The sequence below is a fragment of the Sardina pilchardus genome, chromosome 24 (genome assembly GCF_963854185.1).
Source record: "Sardina pilchardus chromosome 24, fSarPil1.1, whole genome shotgun sequence".
Taxonomy (NCBI): domain Eukaryota; kingdom Metazoa; phylum Chordata; class Actinopteri; order Clupeiformes; family Clupeidae; genus Sardina; species Sardina pilchardus.
This window is the reverse complement of record NC_085017.1, coordinates 592,573-609,961: the sequence shown is the minus strand read 5'-3', so window position 1 is coordinate 609,961 and position 17,389 is coordinate 592,573. Positions and strand designations below refer to the sequence as shown.

Here is a 17,389-nt window from a genome sequence, read left to right as displayed (position 1 = left end):
CGAGAAGTATGATGGAACGGATTCGCTCACTCAGATGTAGTGAGGATTCCCTGTTACTGAGTACTGACTTCAACACTCCAGAGTGTTGATGAGTGGTGACTTATTGACTTAAAGTTGACTTGAGTGTTGATGAGTAGTGTAATGTGTGTAGTCTGCCCTGTGCACTGCCACTGACAGAGGGCTGAATGCACAATGGAAGAGTCTAACATTAGATCCCTGCCTCAGTATCTACAAGCATTGGACAGGTTGTTGAGAAACAAACAAACACACACACACACACACACACACACACACACACACACACACACAAGCGCACAAACATTATACACACACACACACACACACACACACACACACACACACACACACACACACACACACACACGGACATATGTACATATACCGTCTGTATCTTGTGACTGATTCCCTGAATGAAGACCACAGAAAAAAGCAACATTAAAAACGCTAACATTAGTTATATTAGAATTCGTTAGAAAAGAGTGATCAGAAGAACCAGAGGAAAGTACACTTAGCTTTTAAGGTGCGAGAGAGAGACAGAGAGAGAGAGAGAGAGAGAGAGAGAGAGAGACTCTATGTGAGAGAGAGTGTGAGGGATGAGAGGATATATGGAGAAACATGGAGTGAAACAGAGATTTATGAGAGAAAGAGAAAGAGAGAGAGAAAGAGAGGAGGTGTTCTTGTGTCTCTGAGCATGCATGGTGACGATTGGTGAACAGGGGGGAGGTGGCTACAGGTGAAGGAGGGGGGCAGGTGTCACTCATGAAGGAGCATGCTCAGTGGGGGTGAAGGTGTGTGTATTAGGGGGTAGGGGCTTCTAGCAGCAGCTGATTTGGTCCACATTTGTCCCCGGGTCCGGTCCAGATGCGTTCCGGTGTCGGCTGCATCGTGGGCCGTTGGTGAGCGCGCTCAGATGAGGCAGCGGAGCTCGTCGTCGGTCAGCTGGTTGACCTCCATGATCTTGAGCAGCTGCTCGCTGTAGCGCGCCTGGTCCTGCAGGAAGTGGGGGATCCGCACGTGCTCCATCACCGCCTGGCCTCGCAACCTCTCCACGTCCTCAAACGACACCTACACACACACACACACACACACACACACACACACACACACACACACAATAAACGCATCTCTCACACACACACGCACACGCACACACAAACAAACAATAAACACAACACACACACACACACACACACACACGGAATGTTTAATGTGAAGTACAATAAGACATCTCCCTTTTCTATGGCAGTCTATTTCATGCATAGCTGGTGGCTGTATTAGCTGTATTAGTGATTTCACAGGCCACCGGCTTGCAAGGTTGGAAAATTGTTTCATCTCAATTCAAATTCATGCTCTAATGGTCTGTGCTGATAATTGCATCTCCTCTCCCCACCCAGCCACACTCTGCTCCATGTGCTCCGTTAGTTAAAGAAATAATGAGTGTTGTTTTTATTATGTGTGCTTCCCACATTACCATCTGCTGTGTTAGCCCAGGGCCTTACTGTGTCACACTTCACTTCCTTATGCAAAGCGCCACACTCTCATTTGCACTTCGTGGGGGTGTGTTTGTGTGTGTGTTTGTGTGTGTGTGTGAGTGTGTGTTTGGAGGGTGGGGTGGGGGGTTGTTGACCTTACACTGCCCTCTAACTACATAAACTCCAGACTGAAACAGTCAATTCGCCAAGCTGATCAGTGAGAGCTGAAGCATTTAAAGTGTTAACTCAGGTTAGTATGGAGCCAGGTTAGTCTGGAGTTAATTACTAAACTCAGGTTAGTCTGGAGTTAATTACTGAGCTCAGGTTAGTATGGAGCCAGGTTAGTATGGAGTTAATTACTAAACTCAGGTTAGTATGGAGTTAATTACTAAACTCAGGTTAGTATGGAGTTAATTACTGATCTCAGGTTAGTATGGAGTGAGGTTAGTATGAATTCACGTTGGTATGGAGTTAGTTACTGGTCTCAGATTAGTATGGAGTTAATAACTGGTCTCAGGTTAGTATGGAGTTAATAACTGGTCTCAGCTTAGTATGGAGGCAGGTTAGTATGGAGTTAATAACTGGTCTCAGGCTCTCCGCATCTCCAGCAGTGCTGTTTTGAGGCAGACTAAAGACAGACAGATGATCTAATGAAGACCTGGGGCCGGTTTCACTAAGGTAGTTTAGACTGGTCTATGGGTATAGGTCTTACGTTTCTTTATGGACCAGTCTAATGCAATTAAGCCAGTTTCACAAAAGTTAAGACTATCTAATTTTAGACTTAAAAAAATAGACACCTCACCCCCAGGCTAACATGGGTCTTAAGTGCTATATCACCATTGTAACAACAGAAAAGGTGCTAAATTACGTTAGCTTATCCATTTGAAATAAGCAGGCTAGCAGGGCTTCAGTCCTACAGCGTCTGCTTTAAACTAACCTGGCTAGATTAAGGCAACAATGTATGTTCCTGCCTCCAAATAAAATGTAAACAACCTTAAACGTGAAATGCACACATTAAAAGAGCATGCGGACTGGTAACTTGCATGGTGAAAGTAACTTAGCTTCCTAGCCAGCTAGCCAGCTAACGTTACAATGCCTCTTACGGTGAAGTGGGATAGAACATGGGTAGGACAAGACGGGAGCAAAATATTTATCCGTTACCTTAGCCAGCAACGACAACCACACTGGCCATGACACAAAAAAGTCTTTATACGTGTTAAACTCCTCCAAAATGCACAGGTTCTCTGGGTGAGTAAAAGCTACGTGGTTAGTGTCCACTCGGTCGGCCATGTTTTTTGTTTTGAAAAGAGTCTTAAAGTACCTAGATTACCCACAATTCTTTGCATCTAGTCCTACTTAGGATAGTTGGTGTCTTAACTGCTTTGTACAACACTATTATGTAGACGTCTATGCTAAGTCTGACTATACCCTTAGTCTAAGTTATAGTCACAGTCTATCTTAGTGAAACCGGCCCCTGAACACTCTGAGGTCAGAGTCAGGGTCAAAAACCTCTTTATGTTTTGTGATGACCCTCACTGACGGATTTTTCAAACATCGGCAAAAAAAATGTGACACAGGGAAACATGCAGTGTCCATATCACAGCATCCATATGCCAACAGGGACCTGGGCTCAAATCCGACCGGCGGTCATTTCCCAATCCCACCCCATCTCTCTCTCCCACTTGCTTCCTGTCATTCTGTAACTTTCAGTGCATGTGGTTGGTTATTGAGCTCATATCAAGCTCAGATGAACATGCATTCACTAGTTTGCCCGTCAGTATGGTAGCTATTTGCTGAGCGATAAGCTAAGCGCAGGTTTGGCATGGTAGCTGGCCGTGGTCCTGAAATGCCTGAAGCGGTCATCGCAATGGAGTGTAAGAAGGATGAGTAAACTAGGTCACTAGTAAAATGGAGGAGTAGGGGGAGCAGGATGGATAATCTTTGCAAATGCCATGTGATGGATGGATAAGGAGGCCGGTGGCGGAAGACAGGGTTCATTACTGTCAATCATCCCTGTGGGCTCCTCTCGAACTTTCATTAGAAAACATCATTTAGCACTGACCTGATGATTGACTCCTCAATTATTATGAAAAACCATGACTTAAAGACAAGTTGTACTACACATCTGGCACAAACATGTGGAGCATTGCACACCCACAGATAATGGAATATAGAAATACAATTCTTTGGGTATCAACCATACAGATGAAGACTGATCCCCTACCCCGCCACTAGGGGGCGATAGCTGTGTCCTCACCTTGCCCAGTGCCATCAGCAGTGGAAAGTCAATTTTTTCCCGATGCCTGAGGATCTTCAGGATGCCGTCCAGGTACACCTGGTCCTTACTGAAGCAACCTGAGAGGAGAGAGGAGAGAAGACGAGTGAAGAGAACAGAGGATCAGTGAAGAGAAGAAAAGAGTGGAGAGGAGAAAATAAGGGAGGAGAGGAGAGGATGAGAGAGGAGAAGAGAGAACAGGAGAGGATGAGGACAGAGGAAAAGAGGAGAGAAGATGAGGGGAGAGGAGAGAATCAGTGACGAGAAGAAAGGAATGGAGAGGAGAAGAGTGAGGAGAAGAGGGGAGTCGATGAGAGAGGAGCTTGTGCCTGTTTGTCTGTGTGTGAATGAGTGTGGCATGTGCGTCTGCATGCATGTGTATTTGTACTGTATGTGTGTGTGTGCATCTGTGTGTGTGTGTGTGTGTGTGTGTGTGTGTGTGTGTGTGTAAGACATATGAGCCTCTCCCTCTCTTTGATTGCTCAGAGATAGTGTGTGTGTGTACGCGTGCATGAGTGCGTGCGTGCCTGCGTGCATGTGCTTGAGTGTGTGTGTATGTGTGTATAAAGCCAAGGCCTTGAGATGGTGAGATGGCATTTGTGCTGGCAGCAAAGTTCACACTGACTGGCATCCACACTGTTTGGCACACACACTGAGCTGTGCCGATGTGTGCGTGCGTGTGTGTGTGTGTGTGTGTGTGTTGGATGTGTTTTGTACTACAGGGTGGATTACAGTCTCTCGGTCACGCTCAGTCATTTATTTGATGGAGGATTATTACATATTAAAGAGTTATTAGATATTACATAGTAAGTGCCACAACAACTACCCCCCTCCAATTGTGCTGTATTTTATTACACAGAGATGAAATACACTGTGCTATGAGCCAACTGCCAAGTGTTTATAGACTTTTAAAGCCTTTATACTTAGCCTGTGTGTGTGTGTGTGTGTGTGTGTGTGTGTGTGTGTGTGTGTGTGTGTGTGTGTGTGCGTGTACCCGTGCATGAGTGCGCATCAAATCAAATCAGACTCAAAAGTTGTGTATGTGTGCGTACAACTTGAAACTGTAGAAATGACTGTACAAATGGCTTGGCTGCAGTAATGTGCCAAATGTGTTATCGTGTTTGGCTGTTGCAGTGTTCTGGGTCTTATCGTATGCAAAGGCTTAAAAAGCAGGGAACATCTCTGTGCCTGAATTTATCTGTTTGACGCTTCAATATATTATGATCTATTTTTAAACCAAAAACTGCCTGGGCCACGCCTGAATTTAGGCACCGTGCCTGAGAACTTTAAGCCTTGCGTAGGCTACAGTATCTTGTGCTCCGTCGTTGTTCTTTTGTGCTGTTGTGCTACCGTATTTTCCGGACTATAAGTCGCACTTTTTTTCACAGTTTGGCTGGCCCTGCGACTTATAGTGAGGTGCGACTTATATATGAAATTTAACATGTTTTTGAATAATTCCGAAATGAAAGAGGAGTAAACATTACTGTCTACAGCTGTCTACAGCTACAGGTGGGCGGCCATTCACGCCTTCTCGTCATTAATGTTAATCTTTTTGGCATCTGTGTCTAGTTACAGCCTCTGTCTGTTCTTGGTCTTGGATTTTGTGAATACATATCTGAATAAATGCGACTTATAGTCAGGTGCGACTTATTATGGCTTTTTCCTCTTCATGAGGCATTTTTTGACTGGTGCGACTTATACTCCAGTGCGACTTATACTCCAGAAAATACAGTAGTTGTTGTTGTTGTTGTTGTTGTTGTTGTGCTCTACCCTTCTGGCTGTGAGGTGTCAGTCTGCTGCCTCTTGTGTATGCTGCCTTGTGCTCCGTCCTGTTTGTTTTGTGTTGGTGTGCTAGTTGTTGATGTTGTTGTTGTTGTTGGTGTGCTAGTTGTTGTTGTTGTTGCTGTTGTTGCTGTTGTGCTAGTTGTTGTTGTTATTGCTGTTGTTGTTGTGCTAGTTGTTGTTGCTCTAGTTGTTGTTGTTGTTGTGGTTGTGCTAGTTGTTGTTGAGCTGCACCCTTCTCACCTGGCTGTGAGGTGTCGGTCTGCCCCCTCTTGGCGCGCACGCAGTAGTCCCAGCGCGTGTTGGGGTCCTGCACGAAGCGGCCGAGGTCCTGGAAGAGCTGGGCGAAGGACATGCGGCTGGCCTGGTAGACGGTGTAGTAGAGCAGCGCGGCGCGCCACAGCGTCGGATCCTTCCGGAACAGCACGCTGTGGATGCTGGCCAGGCCCTCCTCCGTAGGGTTCAGAGGTCGTAGGTTGTGCTTCTTGCGGCCGCTGCTGCTGCCCCACGGCTGCTGGCTGTTGTTGATACCCCGGAAGTAGTGTGTGCCTGAGCGAGGACACAGCCAATCACAACGCAGCAGGAAATTGCTGAAATCATTTCCTGAGCTCTGAACATTTGATTCGACACAGTGAAAAAGCTCAGTAATCACAGCACACGATTCTGTCACCCTGAAAATGTGGAGGTGGATTTCTCTCTCACTCACCCACATTCAGTCAGCCAATTTAGTCTAACACACATACACGCGCACACACAAAGACACACATACACACATACTCTCTCTCTCACACACACACATGCAGCTCTGAATATGTGGAGGCAGTGGTATATTTCAACAGGCAGCACATTCAGTCATTCATTCATTAATCGCCAGTGACAGGAAGACAGGAAGAACCTGAGCTCATTCAGCACCCACACACCCACACACACACACACACTCTCTCTCTCTCTCTCTCCCCCTCACACACACACACACACTCACGCTGAGAGTAACGGATAAGAGTAAATGAGGTCAGTGGAAGCACTCTGTGATGAGAGAGGAGAAGAGAGGAGAGCTTTTAATTACTGAGTGCTGTAGAGCGGAGCGCATGCTGCCTCCTCCTGACTAACACACACACACACACACACACACACACACACACACACACACACACACACACACACACACACACACACCACACACACACACACACGCACACACACACACGCACAAACACACGCACACACACGCACACACACACGCACAAACACACGCACACACACGCACACACACACATACACATGCACACTCCTCCTGACTCAGACTCTGATCCATCTGGGCTGGGCTGAGAGCTGCTGACCCACGTTCATCAGACACACGTCCATCTCTCTATCTCTCCACGACTCTATCCTTCCGTTTCTACATTCCTGTATCTTTCCATCTTTCCATCACTCCTTCCAGCTCTATCAATGTCTCTCCCTCCTCTCCACCTCTTTATCCCTCACTCTCTCAATCTTTCTCTCGATCACTCCATCCCTCTACCTCACTATGCCTTCATCACTCCATATCTGTATCCTTCCCCTTCTCAATTTCTCTGTCCCTCCATATCTCTCCCTCTCTCTCTCTCTCTCTCTCTCTCTCCATCTCTCTCTCTCTACTCAGTGCTTCCACACAACAGGGTCTCTCATCCTGTCACTATCAGCAGCTCAGCAATTATACATAAGGGATCATAACACACACACACAAACACATACACAGCATCTCTGAGCAATCAAAGAGAGGGAGAGGCTCATATGTCTTACTCACACACACACACACACACACACACACACACTATCTCTGAGCAATCAAAGAGAGGGAGAGGCTCATATGTCTTACACACACACACACACAGATGCAAACACACATACAGTACAAATACACATGCATGCACACGCACATGCCACACTCATTCACACACAAACAGGCACAAGCGCGCGCACATGCACACACACACACACACACACACACACACACACACACACACACACACACACTTACCTATTTTGTGCTGTAGCATGCCCTCCAGCCAGTTTTCTCTCTCACACACACACACACACACACACACACACACACACTTACCTATTTTGTGCTGTAGCCCTCCAGCCAGTTTTCTCGGGCAGTGGACCTGACCACACACACACACACACACACACACACACACACACACACACACACACACACCTACCTATCTCGTGCCGTAGCATGCCCTCCAGCCAGTGTTCTCGTGCTGTGGACATGTTGATGGTCAGGGTGGGCCTGCTGTTGACCACTGTCATGGACGCCCTGGAGAGCAGGTCATCAGTCAGGTGCACCACGATCTGAGAAACACACACACACACACACACACACACACACAGACACACACACACACACACACACACACACACACACACACACACACACACACACACACACACACACACACACACACACACACACACACACACACACACACACACACACACACACTTTTATGATTTATTGATTTTTCTACTATGTTTTGCACAGGTGCAAATTGTGGATGAGCCGCAGGACAGTGTTTTATTCAAGTTAAAAGAAACAAATTAATCCATATTAATACCATATTAACTGTCCATGTGTATTAACCTCATAGTTGAAACAATTTAGCAAAATCAGTGTATAAGCCGTGACTAATAGTTGAGAAATTACGGGTAAGTGTAAAAGACATGTAGCATACACTATATGGTGGTGAATGAATGGTGATGAAAACGTCAGGCTGAATGATTGGATGCAAATCCAATTAACGGTTGCTGCCTGGAAACCTATTAGGGTGGGTCTCTACTCTAACCAAGAGTTCCCTGAGAACTGAAGTGCACACATCTGTAATGACCTGCGAGTCTGAGAGAGTCTGCTAGGGAAACTGTCAATGGCCACATGGATAAACGTCCATTGTGATAGAGAAAAAGAAAAGCAGTTAGGGTATTACAGAGCTTAGCGAGTCAGCGACACTTTGTCAGATGTCTCAAAGTCTAAATCATCCCGGCGCAGTGTCTATTTTCCACCTTTTTCCCGCTTAGCTTCAGTGAGCTTCAGCGCTCACCAGACGTACTGATCCAAACAGATGGAACATGATTCACAGGCCAGCATGCTCTACTGAGTTCTGCTCATTTGCATCACTAGCTGAGCAATAGCACAGTGTCAAGCAGATTATGGGCTCTTTTCTTTATATGAATATAGATATAGAAATATATGGACGCTGTCCTTGGTGTTGTTGTTGTTTGAAAGGAAAAAAGAAGAGGAGTGCTATGTCCCTGTTACATAAGTGTGACTGCTTTCCTTATGACTCAGATGCAGCCATCCTACGGAACGTTCCAGAAGAGAACTCTTTATAACGTTCTAGAACAGAGCTCTTTGTAAGGTCCTGGCGGCATATTTGCCCTGCTGTTTATCTGTCACCCCGCAGTGGGTAACTGTTGAGTCATGGCAGCGATAGCTCCTCGGGGAGCAGATATTATTTTGCAAGGTTTGAGGTATCCCAGGGCTTTTTCCGCATGATGTGATTGGCCCTGTCAGTTTCGCTGAGCGGATGGCTAATCCGTCGGGACATATTCTCCCAAAACCGAGGGGACACCAGAGTCACCACCAAGGTCTGCTTCAGGAGACACACGCACCACATCAGATGCAACTGCACGTGCACACACACACACACACACACACACACACACACACACACACATGCGTGCACGCACACACACTGCGGCTGCACTCTGTCCAAAACTGTCTGTGTCTCCTGATTCCTGAAGGGAATTTAGCTCTGAGGCACATTAAATCAATAGTACTACAAGGCAGTAGTCAATAGTACAAACTTTCTGAACACACACACACACTGACGCACACACTGCTGCACTCTACACACACACACACACAGCTGCTGCACTCTGTCCTGTCTATTTCTCCTCAACTCTGAGCAAAGTACATCTCCTGTGGACGCTATGGTCTGTCAGCTCTCCATCACAAACACTCGCACCCGATCCAATGCATGTGTGTTCACACACACACACACACACACGCACACACACACACACACACACACATACACATACACATACACAGCTCCTGCACTCTGTCCAAAACTGTCTGTCTCCTGAAGAGAAGTTAGCTCTGAAGCACATTAAATCAATAGTAATTTTATGTAATGTGGGGCGTATGTGTGTGTGTGTGTGTGTGTGTGTGTGTGTGTGTGTCTGCACTGTCTCACCTCCCCCAGACATCCCTCCTTCTCCATGTACCTCTTGACCTGGTACCAGATGCGACTCTTGGTCAACAGACTGCCCCCTGTGGCCTGCTCAAACTTCTCATAGTTGCCATACTTCAGCAAAGCCAGCTCCATGATCCGAACCGCCTGAACAACACAACACAACACAACACAACAGGCTCAGATTTGTTTTTAAAAAACAAACATGTGATTTTTTTTATAACCAATAGTGTTAAACACGTTGACACAGTACTGCCCTACAAAGCAAAAAGGCAGTAATTGCATTTTTGGTCGAAATATTTTAATGATCATTTTTCGATACATTCAAGATGTTATGAAGATTGATATTTACCAACAATAAGTTAATGTTAAGTACCAAAACCTCCACATGTCCAATAATCCACCTACAACTACATAGGCTTGACAACAGGATAACTTTAAGGTAATTTTTTTCAGTTTTCACTCTGCGTAGTTACTGCCTTCTTGCTTTGTAGTAAGGGTTTTATTTCACATACAGTATTGACACACTATAGGACATCATTTCATTAGATGTATCTACTGAAATTGCTGTACTTTGTGTGTTCTACTGTTATTCACTCGCTTTTATTCACACGTGCAGTCCAAGCACTGCCTATTCTATTAGTATTGCTTGCTTTACACTACACGAGTTATCATATCGTTATTAGATAACTGGACCTATAACCCCAAGCCTGAGTTACATACACCACTAAAAGCCCTTTGCTCATTGGTAATGATCTCCCTAATTTGTCTTCTCGAGAGATGCTTGGGCTGACGTAACCACAACAGATCCTGATGGAATATGGCATGCAGAATGGAATGTGGAACACGGAATGTCTCTCTGTATCTCTGTGTGCAGTGGGATGCGAGCTCTCTGGCCTTGGGGCCTCGATGCGGTCAGATCTCCTGCATAACCAATGCTTACCACCACAGATCATTAACCACATCACTTACAGTGCCACTGCATCGCCTCCGATGGTCATCCAGCTAGTACTCTAGCTATTAGCTGATGGCTTGATAACATGATTTCAGCCCCATTTTGCCACCATTTTGTCATGGATGATACATTTCCAGCATTGTGCCCGAATATAAAAGGTCGGGAATGACTCCATAGGACTAGGAGGAATGCATGTTGTTATGTGACGTACTCATTTGGGGGAATCTCCTATGACACTTTGTTGACACTGTGATGACACAGGACCCGCACATATGTACTGTAATCTTGTAATGTGGCCAGCCTCCTGTCCAAAGATGTGTCTACAAGTGCCCTTCAATCCTACAAGACCATTGTGAAAGACAAAAAAATTGTGTCATCTGATCCAGACATTAGTACACTAGTGTTTAATATTTAATAAGTTGTGAAGAATGAAATCAGGCAGTGATTTCCCATATGTGCCCATATGTATTTCCTCATTGCATGCATTTTTTGAAAACGTCCATATTTTCACACAAAATGTGTGAAATTCATGTTCATTGTTAATCATAAAAAGCGACTGCAGTGAGTTGATCAGGTCTCAGGTCTTGATGGTCTCCTGAGTTTACTGGCTCATTTAGCCCCCATGTGATCCTCCACAGCTCCTGCTCACTGGAACACAAACTCATCTTCAAGGAAGCTCAACTTTATAGCACTCGATGTCACTTAAGCTGCTGGAGTGCGCTGGCAAGAGCTCTTGTACCTTGCCTAGTCAGTAGATAGGGGGCATTTTGAGAAGCATTTCAGGAGCCTTTTTTTTTTTTAACAACGACTTGTCTTTGAGAGCTGGGTCTGGGTCAAGAGAAGAGGAGGATAGGATGGGATTGAGGAGAAGAGGAAAGAGAAAAGGAAAGAGAAGCAGAGAAGAGAGAGAGACCGCCCCTCGGGATCCTTTTACCCAGTTTCCTGCTGAGACTTCTCTTGTTTCCACCTGACACTGTGGGTGACAACCTGAAACTACCAAAGAGATCCACTGCCACCTCTCCACACAACGCTGATGTCACAGTCACACAGGAACTGTAAACAGAACAATGGCAACCATAGCAACCCAACTGTTCTAACCAACATTCCAATAGGTCACTCACTCTGCAGGGGAAATCAAATAATTCACCTGGAGTGACTGAGAAGAATGTACATTTGTTGCTAAGGTTTCTTGCTTGTTTGAACAATCTTTATTATTATACCGTATATTGCTAGGTCTGCAATGACCCAGATAAGTCTCAAAATCAGCGAACCGAGTAAGATCTGTGGGTGCCAATGACAAGAGAGGAGGAACCTCCTCACTGGGTTCAGTGAGTTTCACATTCACAGCCTGTACCAGCTTGTACAGTAGCTTCAAGTTCAAATGAAAAGAACACAGGTACTCTGGCTGAGTTACACTTGTTCTTTCCAAGGTCAGATTAACCAGTTCTGTTTGCGCAGTGAGTGTTTAGCAGTCTCCTTAAGCTGTAATGATAGGGTGGTGTTCTGATCTCTTTGTGGCTCATCTGTTCTGGCTGTGTTGCACAGCTGACTGTTCTGCCAAATCACTCTGCTGCGTTTAGCAAAGACTGATCGATCGATCGCACTACTCCACTCAGGCACACAGATAACTCAATCTGTTTTTCCAGTCTCGTCCTGACTCCAGTCTTGCACTGGGCATCTCTGCTGTCTCCTCTCTGCTTCCTGACATTGGGCCACTGTGTCTCTGGACGCACTGCCTAAAGGCCTGAACACACCAATCCGACCGGCCGACCGTCGGCAGAAAAGCAGGCCAAAATTAGCCCCGACGCCGCCGACGACTGGCGACGGCTCGGGACACACCAAACAGACTCGAGTCCCCGACCGCCCCCGACTGCCCGACGGCCGATTATCGGGTTGGTGTGTTCAGGCCTTAATACGTGGATGTACAGTAGTGTGTGTGCTCCTCTGTTTTATTTTTTCTTCTTCTTTTTGCCGAGAGAGATGGGATCGGGAGATCGGGAGATGACATGGACCCAGGGGACTCTAGGACCCCATGGGCACTTAGACCCAAATGTGGTATGGAACACTGCAGTACGCACCACAACTCACCCAGACTCACTCTACTCTCAGACAGAGCATCACTGCTCATGATTATCTCTGAGGTTGGCACACACCTGTGGAACGATGTGCTCCACCTGTGCCCAGGTGAATGGAGAGATGGGTCCACTCTACCTGTCCCCAGGTGACTGGAGAGATGGTACTCAGTTTGGCAGCAAGCAAGGGAGCAGGGGGTAGGTGGAAGAGAGATGGCAGAGGATGAGGAGGAGGGTGAGACACTCTCGGATCAGACACTCTCGGGTTGGCACAGGCTGATGCTCTAAGGTTGGCACAGATCAGATGATCTTACCTTGGCACAGACTAGTGCCAGACTCACTGACACCTGCAGCCACTAGCCAGGTGACTAGAGAGATGTTACTCATCTTGGCAAGAACAATGAGGGTGGAAGGCAGGTCGCGGAGGAGGAAGGTGAGGCTGATCAAATGTTCTAAAGCTCAGACTGAAGCTCAGAGAGCAGGTTGGCAGAGACCAGACGCTCTCACTGAAGCCTACAGGATTACAGATCTGGCAGGAAAGCATGAAGAGGGGTAGAGGTCAAGGCTGCCTTGTTGTAGTGGAAGGCCAGTAGCCAGACTGAAAGCCACACTGAAAGCACCATGGATAATAGGGCATGTACATGTGTGTGTGTTTGCAAGGAGCAAGGATGCTACTGTGTGTGTGTGTGTGTGTGGGGGGGGGGGGTTCATTACCTGCGTGAGGAAGCGGTCCGAGGCGTTGTTGTGTTTGGCGATCACCTGAGAGGACACGGGGTTGCTGTACTCAAACTGTGGGTTGTAGCTGTAGTTGGACTTGAAGAACTTGAGCTTCTCCTTCTCCACGTTGGCGGGCTTGATGGCGGTCAGTATGCACAGCCTCTTGATGGAGTTCTCCCCGTCACGTGCACTACCATTCTTGGCCAGCAGGGGCAGCTTGGTGGTGGCGCGCGGGGAGCAGCTCTTGCGGGTCTGGACAGCAGGACGGGGGGACAGGCCCATGGTACTCCCCGACACCGTGATGCTCTGGCTGGACCTGAGGCCCACTCCACCACTGCCGGTCTGGAAGACGGCCTGGCTCTGCCGTGCGTCTCCGCACCCCTCCGGAGACAGCAGCATCAGGGATCCAGCGGCGGTGCTGCCGGTGGTGGGGCGGTGGCACCTCTCTCCGCGCCCTGGCGCTCCCTGCACCCCCGGCCCGGCCACGGAGCCACATCGCGGGGCCCGCCGCGGCCGGCGGTAGGGCGAGTGTTTGGGGCTCTGGCGCTCGTCGTCCTCGCTCTGCAGCAGCACGGTGAAGCTGCCGGTGCCAGCGGTCAGGAGGTCCTTCAGCATGCCGGACGACAGGCGCTCCAGGCACAGCTGGCTGGGACTCAGGGGCTTCTCCGGTGCCGACGGGCTCAACAACACCTGCTTCTTAGTCTGCTCCAGCTCTGGCCAGTGCAAACGCTCTGAGTAGGGAGAGAGAGAGAGAGAGAGAGAGAGAGAGAGAGAGAGTGGGGAGGTGAGAGAGAGAGAAGGATAGGGAGAGAGGGGAAGAGAGTGAATGAGAGAGGAATATAAAGAGTGTAAATGAGAATCACACACAGAGAGAGCAAGACAGAGCAGGTACATGAGAGAAAGAGAGAGAAAGACAGAGAGAGAGGGGAAGAGAGTGAATGAGAGAGGAATATTGAGAGAGAAAATGAGAATCAGACACAGAGAAAGGAAGGCACATGAGAGAATAAGGGAAGAGAGAGATATAGAATACTTTATTACAACTATATAATACTTTAAAGTTGAAATCTATAAGTTTCCTTTTTTTATTTAACCCAAGATAATTTAGCAATTTTCCTTTTAATTTAGATTTTACTGAAATCTATACGTTTCCTTTAATTTTAGAATACTTTAAGCTGAAAGCTATGTTTCCTTTTTTAACCAAAGATAATCTAGACATACTTATGTTGACCTAGTTAACTTATTTCTGAGTAGATATATGAACTTAAGACCATACATTTTTATTTATTATACATTTATTCCATTTTGTTTTTGATGCTTGTGTGTTACCTTCAAAACAGATATTTACAGTGCATCTGTTTGCACTGTATGATGGCTTTGGCAACACTACTCTTCTACTGTAAGTCATGCCAATAAAGCTCATTTGAATTTGAATTTGAATTTTAGAAGGAGAGAGAGAGTGATAGAAAGAGAGAGAGAGAGAGAGAGGGAGAGAGAGAGAGAGAGAGGTAATGTATGGGTAACGTGAGATGTTTACCTTAAGCTGAGGCTTAAAAAAGGGAGTCCCTTTCATTCCAGGACGAGTGTGTTCTATCTCTACTTGGACAGACTAATCCTCTTATTCAAACAGGGAAGGAGAGAGGGAGAGAAAGAGAGCGAGAGAGAGCGTGACTGAACGAGAGGAAGAGAGGGGAAGCAAGTAGGTGTATGTACTGTAAGAGGGAGAGAGAACAGGAGCAATGTCTTTGGCCCGTTTCTGTCAGAAAAACAAGCTGGCACTGAGACGGCCACTCTGAACACCCCACACTCGGGAGGTTTCTTTGTGGCGTCAGTGTCCCATGTCTCATTTGGTTTTCAAAGCAACACAGCTCTCATGCGCTGTCCCAAACAATAGCAGCTCCCCGGTTCCTTCATGTTCACACACAAACTCACTCACACACACACACACATTAACTCAGCTTCAAGCAGCGTCTATTATAGCCGTGCGGATGTGACAGCGTGGACGCATCTATTTTTAGTCGATGCTACAGCGGGTATGATGTAAGCTTTTTCTCTCCTGCTTCACTAGGCACTAGGTACGTATATTCCATGGGTAGTCTAGTCATTATAAAGTGATCTTGATGTCTGTAGGCAGAGATAGAGAGAGAGAGAGAGAGAGAGAGAGAGAGAGAGAGAGAGAGAGAGAGAGAGCGTGGATTGGACTGGAGAGCCTCAGTGCCAAGGGGCCCGGGGCGGCAACACTGCCAGCTGAACTGCGCTGCGTTCTGGCTGGCATGCAGTGAGGTGGAAGAGAGGGCATCCACGGAACACTAATGACTGAGCCTCCGCAGGCACCAGACAGGACGAACACTTAACGCTGGATCCACTTTCATTTAGAGATGACCTGGCTAAACTTTCAAAAGGGCACAATCAAGTGGTTTGAGTTAAGAGCTCTGTTTAGAAAATTGTTCCATGAATCATGGATCATGACATCAATTTGATTATTGAAGCATGGTAAACTATACTTTCAGGTCATTACACGATACTGGTCCTTTGCTCAATATAAAAAGGTATTCTGATGCATTATTCTTGGTGGATGAATCGATATGAGGCTTTTAGCATAAAACAGTTATAACAGTCAGCTGAATGTTTTTTCTCTGAAACATAGATCCCCAATCACTATCTCAAACACATCAACTACGAAACATTAAGTGGAGGTTGACTGCTCAACCACTTTCATTGTTATGTCAAGATCCACAACAACCACAGCACAGCATTTTTAACACAAGACATTTAGGTCTCATTCATTTATTCTCTGAACAATGTGGACTGACAAGATCCACATATATAATGACTTCAAAACCACACACCTGCAACACGACAATGAACGAGGTAACATCGAAAACCTCACCCTTGTGTATAGTCAGGGTAGTCAACATTAACCTTGTGACATTCGTTCAAATGTAATTGGGAAAAGGATGAATCCAATAGTTGACACAAGATTACATTGCCTTTAACAAACACCGTTCTTCGTGAGCTGACTGCTTGATCACTGTTGGACTGAAACACTTTACTCTATGCATGAGGGATGCAAACTATTTTCTGAAAATGCACAAGGAAAACATACATACCAGTAACTTTGATGGATTCAAGCATTATTTTACTCCTTGGATGTCCACCTCGATTACTAGCCTACAAGACAGAGAGAACACGATCTCGCCAGCTAACGTGACGTAAAAACTCTTTCAGTGGTGCGCCTGTACCCTGTACAGTAGCTTAAGTAGCTAAATAACTGAGCTAAAATAGACAACGACACAGCTAGCAAGACAACGATGACAAACGCTTGCTAGCTGGTAGTAAGTGTCTTCATTCGGACCGATACCCAAATGAAGACATAGTTACTGAATACACAGCAACAACAGCAGTTGCAAAGGGCTTTGCAGCTGCAGTCCCTGAATGCTTCGACTGACAGAGCGAGGAGGCACGTCTTGTTGCCATGATACACAAATACGTCACATAGAAACAGTCACCTGTACGTCACATCCGCTCCTCTGAAGCGCAGGTGGGTAGATGAAGCCAGAGAATGGACTCTGATGGTGCCTAGGCAAATGCATAAAGCAGGCAAAGTCTTTGAATGAAATCCGACACTTTATAATGCTTAGGCTATAGGGAATTGGTGGAACTAAAGGAATTGAATACATTTTCAATTCACTCCCCAAAGAGTTTGTTTGCTCCATTTAAACCTCAAGCTGCCACCATGCCAGTGTTTTATTAATGGTTATGATTATGATTATGATTTAGCAGACACTTTTGTTAAAAGCGACTTACAAATAAAAACACAGTAGTTAAAATTGAGCAGTGAACAGTTTAGAAATGTAGGT

The 17,389-nt window shown here is 46.3% G+C and overlaps 1 protein-coding gene across 1 annotated transcript; it reads right to left on the bottom strand.

The window, feature by feature from the left end:
• Positions 1 to 677: 677 nt before the first annotated feature.
• Positions 678 to 16,948, bottom strand: matcap2 (microtubule associated tyrosine carboxypeptidase 2). The gene is made up of 7 exons (XM_062529585.1): positions 16,640 to 16,948; positions 13,530 to 14,263; positions 9,792 to 9,935; positions 7,758 to 7,890; positions 5,794 to 6,099; positions 3,751 to 3,848; positions 678 to 1,086 (listed from the first exon to the last, which is right to left on the bottom strand). The coding sequence occupies exons 1-7, from the start codon at positions 16,662 to 16,664 to the stop codon at positions 928 to 930; spliced, it is 1,599 nt and encodes a 532-aa protein (XP_062385569.1). The 5' UTR covers positions 16,665 to 16,948; the 3' UTR covers positions 678 to 927.
• Between the last annotated feature and the right edge of the window lie 441 nt (positions 16,949 to 17,389).